This window comes from Vipera ursinii (assembly GCF_947247035.1).
Source record: "Vipera ursinii genome assembly, chromosome: 5".
NCBI classification, from domain to species: domain Eukaryota; kingdom Metazoa; phylum Chordata; class Lepidosauria; order Squamata; family Viperidae; genus Vipera; species Vipera ursinii.
In genome coordinates, this window is record NC_139518.1 from 26450238 (window position 1) to 26473651 (window position 23414).

General features: G+C 41.1%; 1 protein-coding gene across 1 annotated transcript in view; it reads left to right on the forward strand.

Moving 5' to 3' along the window:
• Nucleotides 1-23414, forward strand: part of WWTR1 (WW domain containing transcription regulator 1) — a 104003-nt gene that overhangs the window by 73021 nt on the left and 7568 nt on the right. Inside the window, exons 3-5 of the mRNA XM_083364426.1 lie at nucleotides 6359-6564; nucleotides 21811-21944; nucleotides 23126-23238. Of these exons, the coding sequence (XP_083220552.1) occupies nucleotides 6359-6564; nucleotides 21811-21944; nucleotides 23126-23238 (453 nt within the window). The remainder of the gene's footprint in view (nucleotides 1-6358; nucleotides 6565-21810; nucleotides 21945-23125; nucleotides 23239-23414) is intronic.

The window sequence follows — 23414 nt, forward strand, 5'->3', positions numbered from 1 at the left end:
GCACTTCTTCTGGGCTCAGCAGAAGCGCCAGGATCAGCACCGAGGTCCAGCTGGAGCCTGGTGCTGATCCTGGCTCTTCTGCTGAGCCCTGACAGCCGTGCAGCTCCAGCCAACTCTCGCTCAGGCTTCTGTGGTGCTACCATCGGTTCAGCTCATTCCCCTCCCCCACTACCACTTTTATAGGATGGTCACGTACCACCTGCTAGGTGCCAATGTACCACAGGTGGTACCCGTACCACTGGTTGAAAAGCCCTGGTATAGATAGATTTCCTAGGAAAAAAGTTTGCAAAAAGCCAGCTGTGAATTGGTCTTCCTTTTGCTGCTAATGAAAGCAGCGAAGATTCAGATTAGCTTTCTTGCTTTGAATGTATTACTCTCTTAAAAAAAAGGTAAAGGTTCCTCCGTACATGCGTGCTAGTCGTTTCCAACTCTAGGGGCCGGTGCTCATCTCCGTTTCAAAGCTGAAGAGCCAGCGCTTGTCCGAAGACGTCTCCGTAGCTTTGAAACACGAAATGTAAGAGATGAAATAAAAGGACACAAAGTTTCCTATGGTTTTTCCCCCCACCATTAATAATAACCACTGGTGCTCCTTCATGATGTATTGCTATATTTCCATTCCTATTCTTATTCTCCAACCTGTTAACATATGCATTTGAGTTGCTTGGATGGGCATTGTCTAATTTAGATTTGTGAGGCCTGCTTCCAAAAAAATTCCCCTGGCCTTTACCTCTGCCACCTGCAAAGTTTTCAGCCATAGTGATCAGGAATCTGATTAGGAATCCACACCTTCATATCAGAGGTTCATAAACCCAAAACCAGGTAGGATCAGGGCAAAACCAAATTTTATTTAATTAAATTTCAGAGCAAGTTTATTTTATATTAATTTAATTAGGAAAGCTAATAGGAAAGCTTCCCACATATTTAATAATTTTTATTTTATTTTAATTCCATTTATATCCCGCCCTTCTCCGAAGACTCAGGGCAGCTTACAAGCTTAGCAGTAGCCTTCATTCTATGTATATGCCTGCTTATTAGGGCTTTCACACACACCCCAAGTGGCATTATTACAAAGTCAGCTTAATTGCACCCAACAATCTGGGTCCTCATTTTACCTACCTCAGAAGGATGGAAGGCTGAGTCAACCTTGAGCCTGGTGGGATGCAAACCTGCACTAATTGCAGGCAGCTGGTGTTACTTAAGGAGGCATTAGCCCACTGCTCCACCAAGGCTGTTGTGATAATTTGACCACTATGTCATAAAAAGTTAACAGTTAGATAACATTCTGGGACCTGTTTCAAAGCTGCTTTTTCAAACGTCAACTGGACTTTGTTTTTCCTTGAAGACATTCCGCTTCTTCAGTTTGAACTGAATGATGGAGAATGGAAGGATTTATATTCCTTGCAGTTGTCTGGTTATCACTCTTTCTGAGCGTCGTTGAGGCTACTTGGAGGTATATCTGTGCCCTCAAGGTAACGCAAAGAGTGCAAATGGGTGTGGAACCTTCTGGGAACTGCTGTGTTGTAAACAGGAGATAAGCGGTGTCGTATCCCTCCCCCTCTGTTAAAGAGGGCTGTTCAGTATTAATGTAGATGGCCTCTTTGACCCCTCTTTCAAATTAGTCATCTCTGTCCGGAATGTGGAATTTGCTGTCTTCGAAAGAGTGACCTTTGTCTTTCAAGATGGAGTGCTGAATCTTGGGTTTGTCTTCCTATGTTAGGCCATGTGTTTGTGAAGTGGTTGTTTTGTTTCTGCAATGTACAGATCTGCACATGTCTCACTACATTATACACTACATTATACATTGCTCAATTTGTGTCTGGGTGTATCCCTGTGGTGGGCTTCTGCCTTAGAGTATCTTTGGGTTTAAAGTGTGTTTGTATATTGTGTTAGTTGAAAATCCTGAGCTTTTCAGATAGTCCTGCAACTAATGTTTTCCTTGAAGACTAATGTTGCAGGAGAACTGAAATGTCTTCAAAGAAAAACAAAGAAAGTCCAGTTGCCTTTTGAAAAAGCACCTTTGGGACAACCATGACCTGAATGACTGAGAATCTCCGTAGACATTTTGGGTCTTGGCTTAAATTCTGCAGCCAGAAGTTGGTAATCCTTAATAGCAAAGTGTCTGCTTATCACTACTCTGGAATCTGTATAGGAACAGATCCACCACAAGGCAAGGTGTATATGTGAGGGACCCTCAAGCCTAAGGTCAGATCCAGGCTTTGAAGTCCAGTGGGATATGGACTATCTAGGAATATGCAGCGAAAAGGGGCAGGAATTTGAGAAAATTTAGATTAGTGCAGCAGAAAGTTACATTCAGCTTGTATGAAATTAAGATATTATTACTGAACTATTTGGGGGCAAACACATGCAGATAGTTCCCCAGTTGTGGACATTCTTAGTTAATACAGAGAGCTATTATATAAAGCCATAATGTCTTCCAAACACTGTCAGTAACATTTAAAATGTTCTCTATGGTGCAGTGCATACAGTTTTACTTTATGGCTTACAATTTAACTTATTTTTAAAGATTGAAAATTAATGCTGACTTCTGTTTCATTTGCAAAGAGGTTGGCCTGGGATAGCACAATTCAGAAAATATTTCCTAAATTGACTCCATCTGTTATACATGGATATAAAATTGCTTCTATCTAATTCTGGGTGTGATGAGGGCTTCAAAAGCTATTTGGCTTGTTTTGAAACTGATTGTCTTTGGTATTAAGCCACAATCTTATTCCGGCAAAATGATAAGTTATTAGTGAGGGCCCATCACATTGCTGACATGGCTGTTGAGATTTCACAGTCTCTGAGGGTAACTGCATAGATTGTTTTCTATTCCCTTTACTGTACATCAGATTGTAGTCCTAAGTGGCATTGCTCAACTAGCAATCTGTGCTAGGAGTCACACCTCAGTTTTAGATAAGAGAAGATTTGTTGTCTCTGCAAGCAGTGCATGTCACAACCAGAGCGAAGATATTTTTGTCAAAATGTTCTCAGCAATTGATACTGCTGCTGCCCTATCAAATGATAAACTGGGCTACTGATGATACTTCTGCCATAATTTGATTTATGGAGAGATTTGTGGCATTACTGAAGAACGAAATAGAATATCTTAAAATTGATATTTCACATTCCATTCCATTCCATTACACCTTTGTGTACAATCGCCCTGCTTCAACTTGACAGTAAAAATTATTAACTTTATAAAAGAAGAGTATTGGAACTTACTGGAGGAACTGGATAGTTGTATGATGATCTGATATATGGTGCTGCTGTGAAGTTTATTGACTGAGATGAGGTCAGATGTTCCAGTATTTATATGAGCGGAAAGATGAATTATAGATTTTCACAGACAACAAAGTCAAACCAAAGACCGAGATAAATCATCCAAAGTGGATTGACAGCCTGGGATTCATGCTATATTTCCCCACTACATTATACAGCATACCAATCTGGGTTCATATATGTTAATCACTGAAGGATGTGTGGCAAGTGGGGCTAAAGAGCAATAAATTGAGCTATTTCTCAGCACATTTAACATATTCAACCAGTCAGTATGCTGAGAAATTTTTAGAGGAACTCCTAGAGATCTTGAGGAACATTTTAAACATCTAAAGTCCATTTATTATTTTAGTTTATTCAAAAGCCATGTTCAGGCAATGCCTGTCACAATAGAGGTGATATGATTAACTGATAATAATCAACCTGAAAAAGCAGCTGTGTGTTGCAACACTATCAGAGCAGCCAGACATCCCAAAACAAACTAGACATTAAGAATCTTTAAGAGGTTTCAGTCATTTGATTTAAATATAATATAAAATTCCACTTTCTGCTGAACTTCATTATATTTTTCCTCCAATGACTTTGCCATTTGTAGCCTTGTCTCTCCATTCCTTTCTTTCTTTCTTTCTTTCTTTCTTTCTTTCTTTCTTTCTTTCTTTCTTTCTTTCTTTCTTTCTTCCTTTCTTCCTTTCTTCCTTCCTTCCTTCCTTCCTTCCTTCCTTCCTTCCTTCCTTCCTCTTTCTTTCTTTCTTTCTTTCTTTCTTTCTTTCTTTCTTTCTTTCTTTCTTTCTTTCTTTCTTTCTTTCTTCCTTCCTTCCTTCCTTTCTTTCTTTTTTGCAATGTAACTCCAACTAACTGTTCATAGGTCAGTGATACCTTTGAAGTAGCCAAAGTTTCTATCCCTGTGCTAAGGAAAGAGCAATGGCTTGGGAGCCATAGTTTCTCCTTTTTTTTTTCTTTTCCCAAAGATGGAAGTATGCAATGAATAGGGCAAGTACACTGTGATATGAAAGAAATGTATTGGGCTGGATTTTCTGGTTTTGTTTCCTTTTTTTTTTTCAAACATGGCTCGTATCTTCCCAACGGCTTGCACACCCATTTTATTTGTGCTGAAAATCAGAAGTTAGTTCACTTTAGTTTGTTATAGTTTGCTGACTTGCATTTTTTCAAGAAAAGCCCTGAGAGGGGTACATGAATTCCATAGGCCATAGGATGCCAACCCTTCATGGTAAGAAATAAAGGGAAAGATTCTGAAGACTTCTGATCCTGAGAGAGGAGAGGGAAGGAAAGAATGCAGTGTGACTTGCATATTCATTTAGTGACCACAGCCATAGCCTAAGATTATTTGTTTGTTATTTATAGGATATATAAGACTGCCCACCTACAATTTATGGCTCTAGGCAGCATACTAACATGAATATTAAAAAAAAATCTTACAAGACTGGAAACCAGGCAAGACTGGAAATAATAAACTCTCCTAAGAAATGTACAAGTGAACATCAATAGTATGCTGATAATACTTGTCTTTGTGCCGAGGATGATTTCATCCAGTTTCTTCACGTAGATTTTAAATAAAAGTGGGGAGAGGATGGAACTCTGAGGCACCTCTCAAAGTAGGCACCCTTCTTTTCCCCCACCAACACTGATTGCATCTAATCATGGAGAAAGTAGGAGAATCAGGGCAACGTCATGCCACATACTCCCAACCCCCTGAGTTGGTCCAGAAGAATATCACAGTTGAGTAGTGTTGAATGTCACTGAAAAATCAACACCAGGAAGGACACTATCTCCTCCTCCTGACCACACCACAGGTCCTCACAAAGTGCAACCAACACTGCATTAGTGCTTTCTCTCATTCTATAAAAGGAGTCCAGATGGGAGAATGTTCTTAAATAATTCATACCCCTATGCTGTTTCTCTAGGTTTTTTCTGAATTAAAAAAGCTATAAACGTATGATAAATGTCAACGTTCCAATCCTTTTTTCTGTAAATTAGTGAACTCGTGAAGTCAGAATTGGTATACATTTTGCTTTGCTCTGTGCTGCCAGCTAAGCTTCAGACTTTAATGCTGGATTTTAAATATTGCACAGCCTGAACAGGGAGGATAGGTACTGTTTGTGCTATGTACGCTTCAAAAATAATTCAGAGGAAGCATTTGGGCTCATGTCCTTGTTCAGTCATCCATGCAAGCCTGAAAAAAGATACCACAGAAGAAGATCACAATGCAACTCTTAAAGAAGCTACAACTTTTTTACAGGCTTGTGTAGAAACCAAATAAGGACGAGCTGCATTAACAAATAGGTGCAGCACTTCCTTGAAGTACTGCTTATAATGATTTTCAAAATGCATATGGCTCTATAAGTACTCTGCTTTTAGGACTATGAACAGAATGAGTTCTGATGAACAGAATAATACACGAGAATGTTTTCTGTGTTTAATTATGTAAAATAAAGGTATTTGTAGTTATAGGTTTGCTTACCTATGTCTACTTGTACTCAACTGTTAGGTATATTATCGGGAATGGCTGTACATTGCTTCCATGTACTGTGCATGAAACTGCCTTCCAAAACAATCCAAAATGTTTAGCTATACAGAACATAGTGGCAAAAATGCATCTGGGAACATCTTGTGTTCAAAGCACTGCTGTATCCTATCTTCTTGTTCCACTTCCTACTGTCCTCTTAGATTATTAACCCGTTGACTTCATACAAGGTTGACTCAGCTTTCCATCTTTCCTAGGTCTGTCAAATGAAGACCCAGATTGCTGGGGGCAATATACTAACACTGTAAAATGCTTAGAGAGGGCTGTAAAGCACTGTGAAGCAGTATATAAGTCTAAGTCCTTGTGCTAAGTGCTAATTGTTCAATTTTATTGCTTATTATGATTTTAACCTGCTTGTTTTTAACTATGGACATTCTCTGTTGTTTTTTAAATTATATATACTGTACAATGGGGAGTTGTTTGGATATCTATTTTTCCCCCTTTCTGAGGACAAAAGTTACAGGACAAGTGGAACCTTGATTGCATGAATAGACAAATACAGCATAATTGTATTCTCTCAAAAATATGCTTATTCCATAGTAATGAATCACCAGCACCAGCCACAGATGACACCAACTACAACTATATCTCAGCAGAACCACCCTCCCCCAAATCCTCAAGCTGCCTTATTGAACATGCCAAATGCCTTGACTTCCCAGCAACAACAGCAGCAGAAACTGAGGCTTCAGAGAATCCAGATGGAAAGAGAGAGGATTCGCATGCGTCAGGAGGAACTCATGCGTCAGGTATTGCAAAAATGTAGGAAGGTATCTTTTTCTTTCCGTAGGTTGTCTAGCACTCCAAGTGAGAGATCACCAAGTAGGGATTCCGCTCTCCCCCAACACTGGAAGATTAGCATCTTTTTATGAAGGGCTAAATTTTATAGTCAGGAGTAATTTTGACCTATCACTCTCTTGATCTGATTTTCATCTTTCTTCATGCTAGGAGAGCCCATTTGTCCGATTTTTGGCCCTCTGAAGGACAGGTGGAAAGCCCTTGAAGACAGCTGCAAAGTGGAACTCTTAGACTTACATTGTTAGCAATTATTCTCTGGCTGGAAATTTCTCATTGGGTTGTGGATTTTTGCTCAGGCTTTAAGGGTTAGCTTTTATTGTGACTCACATTGTTCAAAACAGATCTGGTGCTTCCTGTACTTGGCTTCAAAGCAAGAACTGTGAACAATTGCAAAGGATGTTTTTCATAGGGTAAAGGAATATTCCACCCCACTGAAAATGTACTATGAAAGTATGATTCTATGGTTCTGCTTTGGTCAATATATTCATCAGCTTCCTCAGAGAAACAATTACCCAGTTTACTCTCAGCTAACAAAGAGAGAGAGAGAGAGCCTGTGGCCTAGGGATTAAAACAACTGTTTAAGACACAGTCGGCCCAGGTTCGAATCTCAGAAGGGTAGGTCTCCCTTTATTCTTTGTTAGCAAGCCAAAAAAAAAAAATTACACAAATATGAGCTGCCACTGCTGTGGCTACTGCCTGTAGATGGCCTTGGGCTAGGCTGAAACAGGAAATAAGATTTGTCCCATGTCTGGGACCAAGCAAGTGCATTCTAAATACTTAACAAACATTTTATATAAGAGTTAACATATCACACACACACACACACACACACACACACACACACACACACACACACACATATATATATATATATATATATATATATATATATATATATATATATATATATATATATGTATGTATATAAACTAGTCCTTAAAATATTCTGTGTTTTTTTAATTAAAGCATTTAATTGATTTCTATATGTACACACATGAATGCATACTATTTCCCAATATGTATCTCCTGTCTATCGCAAGAAGAGATTTTAAAAAGACTCTGTGAATATCTACCAACTAGAGTGCAGATTGTTTAAAGGATTGCAGTCGGTAAAGCAAAATAGTTTGTTTTTTTTACTTGGGAGTAAGCCCAACTGAACTGGACAGATATTATTTCAGACTAAACATAAGTAAGTTCAGAATGTGAAACTTCTGAAGCAGAGGAGGAGGGGGAAAAACTATCAAACCTACAATGTTATTTTGCCTTTGGGATTTGGATCTTACCTCCTTCAGCTATTCCAGGATAGCATTTGTTTATACTGTATTTAGTAATACAGTCTCACATTTCTTGGCAGCGGAATGAATTATGTTTTCTATTTGTGTAATGACACCAGTTGGCATATCATTTCTAAAGGTTTATTAATGCTCAGTCAGATGTTTTAGGATGCAATGAACCCAGCAGGTTATATCAAAGCTCGTGCCTTGAAATCTCCCCCTTTCTATTTTTATTTATTGTCTGATTGCTTGTAACTATCAGAAGAAATGAAAACTTTTCATCTCTCTTAAAAGTCAGTAATAAAATTGAGGAATGGGATATTAATATAAAATTATTTTAGCTAGATATTATTTGGCTGTAGTTTGTTGTGCCTTTATTCATAGATGCTTTAAGAGCAATACTTTTCCTACATTTTTTTTAAAATGATATACTTTAGAAGTTCTCATTTAATTGTTACTTTCTATCACTGAATCTATATTAAGAAAACCTGAATTGGAAGAAGATGAGGATTATTTTAAAATATACTTGTTATTGAAACATCAGTAACTAGTATTCTGCTGGCTCCACTCTTCATTGTTGAAAATCCAGTAAGCTGGAACCTTTAGTGATGAAAACAAGGAGCAAAGAGAACAAGAGGGATTAAAACTGATCATAAAGACTACCAAATTAGTGCCTGTAGGTGTAGCAACTAGCCTTAGAATTGACAGTGAAGATACTAATGTGATATCTTTTAGGATCAACAATCAACAGTAAAGGAACCAGAGGTGAAGAAATACACCATAGACTAGCCCTTGATGGAGTAATACTGTAAAGAAAGTCTTGGAAAAGATACTTGGATGCTCTGACATGTATTTGATCTGAAAGATAAGAATTGTGCAGGCAATGGTTTCCCCTTTGATGCTCTATGGAGGTTGAAGTTGGACTTTGAAGAAGCAGGATAGAAAGAATATGGACTGCTTTCTGAAAGATCCCCTTGCACATCATGAAAACCTCCAAAGAATCATTGCAATACACAAGCAGATCAATTTGAAAAGATACCTACTTTGTACTACTGAGTTTTGCAGCCTTGCAGTTGTGGCTGCTAAATATAACCAGGATTTTTTAAAAAAAGAAACAGTGGTAGAATCCTGGCGTGCAGCCCTTAATCTGCTAGAATTTTTGTGTAGTTCCTGTTGGCCTCCTGTATGATACCGAGGCCTGAAAGCATGAAAGAAGGGTATCACTGTTCAAACAATTTCCTAGTTGCCCTGACCCTTTCCTACTAATGCTGTTTTGCTGTTGCTGCTGTTGCTGCAAAGTGTTTTAAGGAAAAGCAAGTGTTTGCATCAGCTGCTAAGCAACTCCAAGTAGGTGAAGAGGGTTTGGGTGAAAAGGAGTACTGTTTCTGGCAGGCTCTTCTCAGACCTATCAGGGTTGACAACAGCTTGGCTCCTCTGTGGAGGTTTGGGTCTTCTGCAGCAGCCCTCTCCAGAGTGACACTTCCAACACTACAGAACTGTCTGGAGTTTCTGGGTTATCTTTCTTTTTAGAAGATTGGATAAGTGTTTGGAAAAGGACCTTTTGTTTTCTGGCTACTAGGAGAATGAGAGAGTTGGCTTAGTTGTCTAAATAAAAATATGAATTGTGCTTCACACATGTATCATTTTAATTTCTTTTTAAAAAATCTCAGAAAACATCTCGGGGGGGGAAAAAAGCAAAAATTCTGCATTTCTTATGTGCATCCTGATTAGGCCCATTGTGGATAATTAATATGCCCACTACAGCTTTTCCATTTTCCTACATATTTCAAGAAAGAACTCTTAACTACTAAATCCTTTCTCATTTAGTAGGATGTATGTCCCTCTCTTAACTTTCTCGGCATCCATTTCCTGATTCAGATGCGAATAACAAGTAGGGTTCCTGTTTCACGTGTACTACTAATCAAACCACAGAATAAACTTCTACTTATTGGTGGGAAGAACCAAACTGAAGAAAACAGGCAGTTTAGTCTAGTGCGCTTACTCATTCACAATAAGGTAGGAAATTAAATAATTCTGGCTTAGCATTGTTTACAACTGCCAACACTGTTTTCATCATAACATTTTGTACAATAAAGTAAGAATTTTGGTTTAAACTCATACAGCACTCAGGAAAAATATATAGAGGTTAGACTAAGGTTGGTGTTCTCCAAGCTTGGTTATTTGTTTGCAGACATTTTATTATCTGACTAGGTAACATCTTCAATACCTTAGGCACTATGTCTAAAATACGCTCTGAAGCAGCAGCCCTAGGCCCTGCTGATGTTACCTAGTTGGGTAATGAAACATGTGCAAGCAAATAGAGATACGTCTGGTGGGACCCAGAAAAGGGACCTTCTCAGTGGTTGCTCCCTTCCTTTGGAACATCATACCTGGAGAAATTAGACTGGCCCCCACTTTGACAGTCTTTTGTAAGGCCCTGGTTTTGCCAGCAGGCCTGTGGAATGCAGAGTGTGATGGAGCCCATCAAATGGCTTATTTAACCGTGTGCTGTTGCCAGGTGGGTGGGTGGTTATTTTTTTAAAAAAAATATTTTTATTTTTCTACACTGTAATTTTATTGTTTGCAAGTCACCTAGAGTCACTGTGAGCAGGTAGGCAGCTATATAAATAATAATAATAAAAAACCAAGCTCAGAGAATACATGGACTTTACAGTTCAGCCCTCTCCTCTATTGGTGTAACAGGCTTTGCTTTAAGGGATTTTAAAATGTGTTTGTTAGTCCAAATGTGATTCAGATAATTCAGATATTTGGAACTCTTCTGGGCCTGCAAGGCTTTGATGGATCATACAGATTGTTTAGATTGGAAATGAGACTAGAATTGCCTGGTAACGTCTAGATTTCTTAGATTACATTGATCATCATTTCAAACCAGGGCCAGTGTGGCAGCCTGGGGAAGGGTACTTATTAGTTATCTGTGGATCCAGGGCTTTTTTTCTCACAGAACGCTCAGAACGGAGTTCTGGCACCTTTTTTGGATGGAACCTTGTAGGGTAGGCAAGGCGGGTTGTATGACATGTGAGTTCCGGCACCTTTTCCTTTTACAAAAAAAAGCACTGTGTGGATCCATCGAGAGAACTGAAAACACTGTTAGCAGCATGCCCTATCAAGCATTTCTGGAGCATGTATCTCTAAGTTTCTATCTCTGTCTCGGGTGGGGTGGCCTTGAAGACTGTTTCTGATGCTTTTCTCTAGAAGTAGTGCTTTCCTTCTTATCTTGGCTCAATTTGTTCCACTCAGGCAATGTAGCGCATCCTAAGCATGTAGGGAAGAAGTGACGTATTGCATGTTGTTGCTTCACGTTGACTCTTACCGATTCTGTGTTTGCCCAATGGGACTACTCACTTTTTTCTGTCCCCTGGCCTTTGATTGGTGGTGGTGTGGGTTGCTGAGGTCCTGTAGGGATGGGTTTCCACCAGAAGGAAAGCAACAGTCATGAATTTCCATTACTGTACAGCACTGCTGAAAAGATAGAAAAATAGTTTTGCCCCCAAAATAGTTTGACTGTTGCCTATCAACATGAAAGTGGATTTATCTTTTAGACCTGTTGTAATGTAGTTCCAGTGCTTTTTTTCCCCTCCCATCTTTCCCATGGTTTAATGGACTTTTTGCTCTGGCCTTGAAACCGGGCACCTGTTTCTTATTGACATAATTGACATTTTTGCCCTAAGAAACTCCCCAGATTTAGCAACAGCTGGCAGCTGTGTCCTGCTTCTCCCTCCCCCATAGGAGAAAATAGGGATCAGAGGACCCCAGAACTAAAGGAGGAAGCATACACTCATTAGCCTGAATGCTCATCCTGTACCCTAGAAGCAACTGGCTGCATAGCATGGCTTAACTAGAGCATGGCAACTTACATACATCTTAAAATTTCCCTGGTTGGTTTAAGGGGAGAAAAGATTGCTTTAACAGTGGTACATCTAACCATGACTTAAGGCTTGGATTGGGAATAAGAGGAAGGCAACCTTGTGGAGGCATGTAAAAGAGAGTCACAGGAAATGTTTGTACCATGGTAAGATGGCAAATGGGGAAAGGTCCCTCGGTCAAAAAACCCTGAAATAAAATTAATGATGAATGGCAGCGTTTGCCTTTGCCTTGACATAGTTAGTGTCAAACAAAACCAAAGAAATAGAAAGATCAAGGTTAGAGGGGCCTGTTGTAAGCTTTGAAGTGGTGTCAGGAAGAGTCAAAAGAAAAAAGTAAAAGTTAAGTGGTTTGCTAATAATAAGAATGTGAATACTTGAGGGAGGGTCTGTCCTAGAATGAACATGCTCAGACATTAAGATCTGCAAGGATGGCAGCTACTGGGAGAGGCTTGTTATGTGGGAGAGGGTGGATGATCTTCTCTGTTGTTGGACCCCAACTTTGGAATGGCCTTCCCTTGCAAGAAAGACTGGTGCCAGCATTACCTACCTTTTGTTATCTGGTAAAAATCTTACTTTTATTGTCACATTTGGAATTGGTGTCCACTAATAGATACTATTAGTGTTCAATTTTGCTGTTTGGTCTTATTATTTTGCCATATTTTACTTTTTTGTGGATTATAAACAGCAATTGTTCTCAGGAACATTATTTTTTATGAACTGGATAGATATTTTAGGAAACTGTCATATAGTTTCTGTGATCCATCTGTCTCAACAGCATCTATCCTGAGTGGTGGATCCCCTCTAGGATTTCAAGTCAAACGTCTATTAGACTTCAAATCTGGGAATTTATGAGTGCAAAGTGGTTATTATCCTTCCCAAGCTAATTCTAGTATGTGCTTCCTCTGGAAGAGTAACAAGGAGTCAGTATTAATATTGATTCAGTCTATAGATATTTCTATATGTAAACTCACACAAATTAAAAAATTAAATAAATTCAAGGTGTCATAACTTGGTTTTGCCTGAAACTAGGCAAGCTAGAGGTTATTTTAGTAAAAATAATGAATGTTTCATGGCTACAGGCTTCAGTTGGCTTGCATTACACTGATAGAAGTGAGCAATCTTAGGAACTGAGCCATCTAGAGAATACCAAAGGAGGGCCTGGATGTTCAGTTGTTGCTGTGCATCACAGTATCCAAGGAACGGAAGTGTAATAAGGGGCAGTGTGAAACAGGACCCTTCCCGCATTCTAAAGGGGCAGTTTAGCAGCTGTGCTTGTACAGCTATTTCTGCCAGCAAGGTTCCAGGAAATGTGTTGGGAGATTTCTAAAATCATTTGGCATGTCGGTTTTTTTTAAGGTTTACATCAAGGCTCTGTGTGGTGTGTGTGTGTGTGTGTGTGTGTGTGTGTGTGTGTCTAGGCAGTGAATAATTTAGTGTACTTCAACCATTTTAAGCCAGCACACATTTTGGCAGCTTTTACAGAAACCTCTGAAGGAGAAGGCGTTCTGGAGCTGCTGCCACAGCAGGCATTTCAATGCTGTAGCAATGTCAAATAGTTGCCTTGATCCTCCCTTTTGTTTCCACTGGCTGTTCTCCCTTTTCTTTCTCTCTTTTTTGGGTAGTTGTTTTCATTTCGTTTTATTTTATTTTTGACCAAACATGGTGTGCACAGCAACAGCATGAAAGACAACAGACCACAAAGGCTCCCGAGGTATCAGTGGCTTTATTTGTAAGGAAATGTCATGATGGGCTGCAGGAGGCAACCTCTTTGCCAGATGACCTGCCGACCATAGAAAAGTGATTTGTCTTGTCCTCAGGACGGTGTCATTTGCCTGGCTCTGCAGTAGTAATCTCCAAACATTTCCTAAGCAGTTGTCTTTTCTGGCCCATTCGGAAAAATCTGAGAACTATGAGCTTTTTGAAGCCCTCTGAAACAATAGCAGACAAGCATCTTTGGCTGGGACTGGGGACATATTTGGAATTTCCAAGGATTTATCTGTCACTGAACCATGTGACTCTGCAGTTATGTACAAAAAGAAGAGTAAATAGTTATGAAGATAACATAACTATTACTGTAATTATATTTGTATCCTGCTTTTTATTTTATACAGTTCAAGGCTGTGTGCTCACTGATCCCTCCTATTTATCCCACAACCAACCCTCTGTGAGAAAGGTTGGGCTGAGAGAGAGGAACTGGTCCAGACTCACCCAGCTGAGAACTAATGCTCAGGGTTCCTTGGAGGGTTAAGCTGTAAAATGATGGACATGAAAAAGACCAATGTGGGATATACCTTTTCTCAAAATGACTGGTGTTTTGCTTTCCAGCAAGACCATTTCCTATTGATATATTTTTAATGATATGCTTTTTAAAGAAATTTGGTAAGTGCCAAAGGAAGTGTCATGGGGCACATCGCTGATAGTGGTCTTCTCAAAAGAGCCAGTTGGGGAAGCCCTGTGAATGTAGAGAGCCATAAAATATTTCCTTTAAGTGGACTTTAAAAAGAAACTTGACTTACTCATCAACGTCTTTGGTTTATGTGTCTACTTAAAAAATATATGGTACTCATGAAAACAGCTTTCCTCAGATAATTTACAGAAATAGCTTTTAATGTTTAAAAAAAACTAGTGTGATTAACATTAAAATAAACAACATATATTGATAATACCTATATCATAATGGGGAAAGGCTACAGGAAGTCTCGTTCAGATTCTTGGATGTCTCCTATGCAGAAGGTGATAATGAATGGGGCCTTGTTGAGAAAGTCACTTTATCTTCCAGCTAAGATCTGATGATCCCCAAGATTAAATACTTTTTATTAAAGTATAATCTGTAAAAATGCTCAAATTGTTGTTATTTTCTTGGCAAAGTCTAGTTCAGGTTTACCTTTGCTTCTGAGATTTTTTTTCTTTCATTTTACCAATCTAGCCTACAGCCTGGGATTTCCTGGGTGTCTCCCATTTTTGTATTAATTCGCTCTCACCCTGTGTAATTTTCACATCACTAAAGACCGAGTTGTTTTACATCCTGGTTGTTTAAAAAGTTCTTTAATTGAAAGTAATGATTTCACTTAGTTACATAAAGCATTTATAAAAAGTAAAATGATGAATGCTTTGTCTGAAAATATGTTTTACTTAGAAAAACCTGAAGATAACATGGAAAGTGTAGTGTCTGAAGTACCTATGTTTAGGAGTCTTGAACGTTTGATGGGGAACACCTACACCCTCTTACCTTCTAGTAAATGGGAATTTTCTCATCGACCATGCTCACTTATAGTAGCCATTTTGTGCCTGAGCAAACATTTTCCATGATAGCCATTTTGCCAGAGTATCCTTGGAATGTTTCCAAAATGTAAAATGTACCCTTCCCAACTTGCAAAATGAAGAAACTTTAGGCATAGGTATTCTTCTTTTATGGACTGGACAAAATCAAACAAATGTTTTTTTGATATTTTGAAAGACTTGGAACTGAAGAAGAGCACATTAAGTTCATTGGATTTTAGCCAAGAACATTGGATGGCTGCATGTTTAAACCTGCAGTATATTTATATATTTTTCTTTGAACATTTTGTTTTGGGAAGATGATATAAAGGCATTATCTCTGACCTTTTCCAGCAGAAATCTCTCTCAAGTTTTCCATAAGGATTGCATCCCTTCATCATTCTTTTTTCCCATAAGGTGTCGCTCTCAGGCCATCTACGGGGGGGAAAAAAAGTAATCCATGGCAGTTTCCACATATTTATCATAGAGTTTTCTGTTCCCATTTCATTGTTTGTTCCTAATTAGTTTCATTATAAATTATAGAAAGCAAAAACATTTATATTAATTATATATATAAACATCTATTGTAACAAGTTGCCAATTCATGGCTGTGGATTACAGTTAACTATGAATGCACTTGGATTTCTCACAGAAATCTGTTGAATCAAGCAGTTTAGATAAACATACTTCCCACTTTCTTTTTACCATAGCCAAATCTATAGTGTACAGACCAAATATATACTCTCTTTCAAATGTAAAAGCAGTGTTGGTATCTGTACTGTCGGCACCTGTCCAGCCACCTGATTGGTCCACCTAGCCGGCAGGAATTCTTGGACACCGGGTTGGGTGACACCTGCACGGCGGGAGAATGGAGCCAGCGGGTTGGCTAGTGCCACAGGCTAGACTCAGGATATAAGGATCACCTGGGGAAGCAGAGCCCAGTTCGGCCATGTGGAGTGCAATAAAGATGAGTAACCACAACCCTGTTTCCGAGTCATCTGTCACTGCACACAGTACATAACAGTGGTGACGAAGGTGGGATCGTGATAGCGCAGCAGAGCGAACAGGGACGTGACAGCGGAAGCACGCGGAGCGGGAGATTCGAATAGCCGTCAGCGCAAACAAGAAACCGAGTCTAGCAGCAACTGGAATCGCGGCAAAGAAGGCAGAGAATGGCACAAGTCAGCACTGTAAGGGAATTCGACACGAGGCATCCCGAAGACTGGGAAGAATACATCGAGCAAGTCGAAGGCTACCTGTTGGTCAACGGCATAACGGACGACCAAAAAAAGGCTGCTGCATTACTGACCATCAGCGGAACGGTGGTATACCGGGTAGCCGTGGGGTTATGCCAGCCTGCAACAGTCGCCAGTGTGTCGTATGCAGACCTCACGGGGAAGCTAATGGAGCACTTCACACCTAAACGCTCCGAGCTCTTCTGGAGGAGGATTTTTGAACGCAGGAACCAAAAACAAGGGGAGTCCATAACGGATTTCATGGCTGCAGTGAGGGAAGCTGCGCTCCGATGCAAATACGACAACTTGGAGGTGCGGATTAGGGACGGAGTGATCCTAGGGCTCTGAGACGAGCAATTGCAGAACAGAATAATCGCCAAACCCACGGGGACCCTGCAAGAGGTCCTGGACGAGCTACTAACCTACGAAGCCACCGGACAACACAACACCCCCCCACAACAGCAACGGCGTGGTCGGATCCATCCACCAAGGATGCCTTGTGGATGGTGGGGTGGAGGATTACCAAGATGAGACCGACATCGATGAAGTCACCTGGCGGATCGGAAGAGCAACCATTAGAAACAACTGCCCCGACAACACAGACCAGCACAGAAGACCACCAATGTCCCAGCCGGCCAAATCGCTGAGGGATGGACTCAATAGGCAAAGGGACATGGAGTCTAAATGCGGAAGCTGCAGGGGAAATCACCCACGTGTGGGCTGCCGGTTCCAAAACGTGAAATGCAGAAACTGCGGGAAAACCGGCCACATCCAAGCGATTTGCAGGAGCAGACTGCGGGACAACCTCCACGACATCGACGCCTGGGGCCCAGGTAAGGTAACCCCCCACTATAGTGGCAAAGAGACCCGAAGGCCGCAGGCACAAACCCCTAACTTGGAAAGGGTTTTTAATTACCCTGTAAACCGCCCTGAGTCCTCCGGGAAAGGGCGGTATATAAATGTAATAAAATAAATAAATAAAACCAGGTGCTAAGCCCCAAATTAAAAATAGATGTCCACCTGCAGGGCATCCCCTGCAGGATGGAGGTTGATTTGGGGGCAGCGGTCTCCATAATTTGGAAGGAAACACTGGCACAAATTGAAGAAAGAAGCAGGCGGCGGATCCATATCAAACACACGCACATACAATTAGCAGACTTCCAAAGGACACCCATTAAAGTAAGGGGAATAGTCATCATCGAAGTTTGTTTCAAAAGATTTAAAGGGCCATTAGAACTACTAGTGACAGAGGGACAGAGAGCCAGCTTAATAGGCCTCAATTGGTTCGGACCACTAGGAATTTGGGTCGGGGGAATTAACTCGGTACAGCACCGAACTCTTGAATCCGTCTGCAACAGTTTAACAGACATATTCGACAGAACACTAGGGAAATACAAGGGCCCACCAATAAACTTTAATTTAGACTCTGCAGTACTCGCCCTAAAACAAAAAATAGAGACCGAATTGGACAGGCTAGTGGGCCAGGGAGTACTGGAACCTATAGAAGGGGGACCCTGGGAAACACCTATTGTCACCCCCCTCAAACCCAACGGCGACATAAGGATTTGCGCTGACTATAAGGCCATCCTGAACCGGGCTTTAAATCAGCATGCTTACCCCGTCCCGACGGTGAAACAGGTCCTCGAGGCCATCCAGAAGGGTGCCATCTTTGCGAAACTGGACTTGGCGCAAGCGTACTTGCAATTAACAATTACTAGGGAAACAGCCAATGCACAAACGATAGTCACCCACAAGGGGGCGTTCCGAGTCAACAGATTACAATTCGGCATTGCAGCAGCCCCAGGCATATTTCAAGAGGTCATGGAAAGAACATTGAAAGGTATACCTGGGGTTTGCCCATATTTTGATGATGTGCTGATAGCAGGGGAAAATGAAGAGGTACTAGCTGATAGGTTAGAGAAAGTACTTGGGAGATTCAGAGCTGCAGGACTCAAACTAAAAAAGGAGACATGCTCCATAGGAGTAGCATCCACTGAGTTCTTAGGGTATAGGATTGATGCTCAGGGCATCCACCCAACAGAGGAAAAAATAAAAGCAATAAAATCAGCCCCAGCCCCCCAAAATAAAGCGGAATTACAAGCATTTTTGGGACTAATAAACTTCTATCATTCGTTTCTGCCACACAAAGCTGCCATAGCAGAACCTCTGCACAGGCAGGAACAACACAGGAGAAGCTTTGAAACCCTGAAAGAAATACTCTCTAGCAATTCCACAGTCACTCATTTTATTGAGGATAAGCCCATAAGCTTAGCGTGTGATGCATCACCATATGGGGTGGGGGCTGTAATCAGCCACCTGGAAAGCAATGGGGAACAAAGACCCATAGCTTACTACTCCAGAACCTTGACCAGGGCAGAAAGGAACTATGCCCAAATTGATAAAGAGGCATTAGCAATCATGTCATGAGTGAAAAAATTCTACGATTACCTATATGGAAGGAGTTTCACCATTTTCACCGACCACAAACCGCTACTGGGGCTGTTCACAACAGATAGACAAACCCACAAATAATGTCCCCAAGGATGCTGAGATGGTCAATATTCCTCTCAGCATACACATTCAGCATCAAATACAGACCAGGGAAAGAGATGGGCCATGCTGATGCATTAAGCAGGCTACCCTTACCAGAAACAGACCCAGACCCAGCACCAGCAGGGCAAATCCTGACAATACAAGAACTCCCTGAATGCCCTCTAGCAGCCAAAGACATTGCCAACGCCACCACCCAGGACCCAATACTAAGCAGAGTTGCTACATGGGTCCAAAGGGAGTGGCAAGGAAAAAATCCAGGACCCCAATTCCAGCCATATTTCACGAGAAGGGACGAGATGTCATCTCACCTAGGATGCCTCTTATGGGGAAATAGAGCAATAGTGCCGGAAAGACTAAGAGATAAGGTTATAAGTGAACTGCACGAAGGGCATCAGGGGATAGTGCGCATGAAAGCCCTGTCAAGGAGTTACCTGTGGTGGCCAGGATTAGACAAAGCCATAGAGGAGCGGGTAGCAGGGTGCTACCAGTGCCAGAGGTCTAGGCCCGAACAACCCCACGCACCGGTACACAGGTGGGAGGCAACACACAACCCATGGTCCAGAATACACATAGATTACGCAGGGCCATTCCAAGGACAAACATTCTTAGTGGTGGTTGACAGCTACTCTAGATGGTTAGAGGTGGTGCCTGTTAGGAGCACGACGTCTGCCAAAACCATACAGGTACTGAGGGGACTCTTTGCCACACACAGGTTACCTGACGTAATTGTATCGGATAACGGGCCTCAATTCACCTCTACTGAATTTCAGGATTTCCTCAAGGCCAACTTGATTAGGCATGCAGCGGTGGCACCCTTCCACCCCTCCAGCAATGGCTTGGCAGAGAGAAACATGAGATCAACCAAGGAAGCCCTGCGCCGGATCATTGTAGGTGACTGGCACCAGAGACTGGCCCAGTTCTTGCTGGCACAACACACAACACCGTCCACAGCAACGGGCAAAAGCCCAGCGGAGATGAGGTGGGATAGGAGACTCACAACCAAATTAGACAGACTCCACCCGGATAGGGCAACAGTTGAAACAGAACAGGACTCCAGTGCCAGATCTTTGAACATCGGAGACTTAGTGTGGGCCAGGAACTACCGCCAAGGGGACAAGTGGACACAGGGAGTGGTTGTGGACAAGCTGGGGCCGTTATCTTACATCATAGAGGGGGAAGGGGAGCGTCAGGTCAGGAGACACATTGACCAACTGAGAAAAAGGGGCCCAGAGAATACCCCGCAAGCACCCAAGGAGACGCAGCAACAACAGCAGCAAAGTAAATTACACTTCGAACCACTCCCAGTTCAAACATCCCGGCCTAACACCACTGGCACAGCCGAACAACCAGAGGCCAGGCCACCAAGGGCCCCAGCAACAGGATCCAGGTCAACAGAACCAGTCAACAGGGCAGTGCCAAGAGAACTCATCGCAATCTCGCAGCCAGGGGGTCAGCTGCAGAGTGGGGAACAGCCAGCACCAACGGGAGAGGTCCAAGGAAGGGAGGCCAGGCCAGACAATCCACCAGGAAGATATCCTAGCAGGGCACACAGAGCTCCGGCATATCTAAAGGATTATGTAAGAGAGTGAATCAGGAGGGTGGTAATAGCAACAGGGTTATAGATTAGTTCACTTTTTTGGGGGGAAGGGGTGTACTGTCGGCACCTGTCCAGCCACCTGATTGGTCCACCTAGCCGGTGGGAGAATGGTTGGGTGACACCTGCACGGCGGGAGAATGGAGCCAGCGGGTTGGCTAGTGCCACGGGCTAGACTCGGGATATAAGGGTCACCTGGGGAAGCAGAGTCCAGTTCGGCCACGTGGAGTGCAATAAAGATGAGTAACCACAACCCTGTTTCCGAGTCATCTGTCGCTGCGCACAGTACATAACAGTATCTCTAAATAGACTGCAAGGTTCTGTACTGGATATACTTGTCAAAACTGATGTTAGGTCTTCCAATGACCTACATTTCTCCGCTTCAAATGGTCACAAAGAAAGGGGTTTATTTATAAGACAATTTCTTGGTTTCTCTGGGCATGACCCAATGAGAAATATTTCCAAGTCAGATTCTCTTCTTGCCTGTGAATTCCCTCTTGTATTTTCTAAGCACCTGTTTGTCCCAGGTTTTGATCTTTTCTTTCTTTCTTTCTTTCTTTCTTTCTTTCTTTCTTTCTTTCTTTCTTTCTTTCTTTCTTTCTTTCTTTCTTTCTTTCTTTCTTTCTTGATTTATAATATTTTGCTAATTAAAATAAATCCTTTTATTTACAACCATGTTCTGCAATTCCCTCACTTTCCTTGCCTTCTATCTTCCTTAAAAAGCTTGCTCCATATCTTCAATTATCTTTTTCTACATTAGTTTCTATTGCTTTCCAAAAGGTGATGTTTCATTTTTTTAAAAAAGCAGAACATCTCTAATTAAAAATAATTTTAATTTCACTACTATTGAGATGTATTGATTCTGCAATATAATATTTGTATCTAGAAGGTGGCAGGAGGATGGTGGATTCTGAAAAACTCTAGAGCACCTATATTAGGAGTAGGCAACCTCGGCTCTTTTATGACTCGTGGACTTCAACTCCCAGAATTCCTGAGCCAGCATGGCTCAGCTTGGAAACCTCTCCCTTTCCCCTCAGCATGGCTGGCTCAGGAATTCTGGGAGTTGAAGTACATGAGTCATAAAAGAGCCAAGGTTGCCTACCCCTGACCTATATAAATCTCTCAAACAAAATTTAGAATAATAAAAAGATCACTGTATTTTACTGAGAAAATAATAGCAACTACTGCTAATAAATCAGAGGAATAGGAAGATAGATAGATAGATAGATAGATAGATAGATAGATAGATAGATAGATAGATAGATAGATAGATAGATAGATAGATAGATATTAAGTCTGTGTGTTTGTGTGTGTGAATGACTCAAATGATCTCCAGTACTTTGTATTTCTGGCTGTCAATGCACCAACACTGACAAAATGTTTTTTTTTTTAACTTTAGGAAGCTGATTTGTACCGACAACTTCCCATGGAATCTGAGAACCTTCCCCCAGTTCAGACTGCTGTGAGCACACCTAGCATGACACAGGACATGAGATCTATTACAAATAATGGGTCAGATCCCTTTCTGAACAGGCAAGTACCATGTCTGATCACCAGCCATTTTATGTTCTGTAATAAAGGCCTTATCTAAAATTTGCTTACCTATTAAAGCATGTGAATAGAGATTTCCACAGTGGCAATTTTGCTTATGAGTTACAAAAGCTTTAATTGAATAGCTATTTAATCTTTTTGATTCTGATCAATTCTGATCTGATTACTCTCTATTTGTATTTTTAGTGGTGTGTAGAAAATTGGCCAAAGGTATTTCTCATAAGGGAATAGGCAGGGGGAGGCTATAGGATATCAAATTGACATTTAGACTGAGAAGGGCAATTTGGCATATTACATATAATTAGGAAAATTAGGGTAATTTCTTAATTATTTCTATGTATAATTTAAAAGAAACACCTATATGATAGATGGCATCTCTTCACATGGGTACTGTCTCTCTGTCACTGTAAATTTGGATTGACACTGCCATTTGCTTTTTAAACAACGGGCATCATTTGACAGTAGAAGAATGGCAACCACTAGTGCCCACTCCTTAGTTGAAATTGTGATTGGGAATGATGCATCCTGCACGATGATTGTAGCAGGTGCCAAGAAGATGAAGTGGGATCAAATGTAGATGAAAGATGCAAGTCAACATAGTTTGCCAAATGCAAAAGCTACCAGTGAGAAAGAGAGGATGAGAAGTGGAAGGGAACAGGGGTGGGTATTGCAGGTAGTTGGATCAGTAGACTGGAAGATAAAAAATTGGAGCCTATGATAAGGCTAGGAAGCCTTGTTTTGTACACTGATACCTCATTATAAAGCTTTTTTAAAAAAAGAATATAGGGATTGATCTGTGGATCCTGCATGTAAGACATGCACTCTCTTACTGAGATTTGGTTCCACTCCTTGATCTTGGCCTATCTTCTTTGGGCTTTGAGTTACACCTGGCTACCAAATTGCCAGGAGATCTAGAATGATAATACCGTATCTTGTAATGCATAAATTTTATTTTAAGAACATTAAGATTTCCAGTTACCAAATTCCATGATAGATACATGTTTTCAACCTGTCACAGGGAACTCACAAAATATTGGAGTACATCGAGAGCTGTTTAGAGTTCAAAGTTTAACCAATTAGACTCTTATTTCGTAAGCCATTCTGGGGACAGACATGCTATGGGCACTGTCTTGACAACAGACTTTTCATGTCTCAATTCATAGTGGGCCATACCATTCCAGGGAGCAGAGCACAGACAGTGGCCTAGGCTTAGGATGTTACAGCATACCGACTACCCCTGAAGACTTCCTCAGCAATGTAGATGAGATGGACACAGGTATGAACAAGAAGTATATTTTTCTTCTTAACAAAATTATAAACAATAGGCTCAGCCAATGGCACTTTTATACTTGTCTGAATTACGTATTCAATTGTCCAGCTATTAAGTAAACTGCACCTTCCAATTTGTGCAAGAATTGCAGTCCCAACATGTCCAGTAGGACTGATATTGCA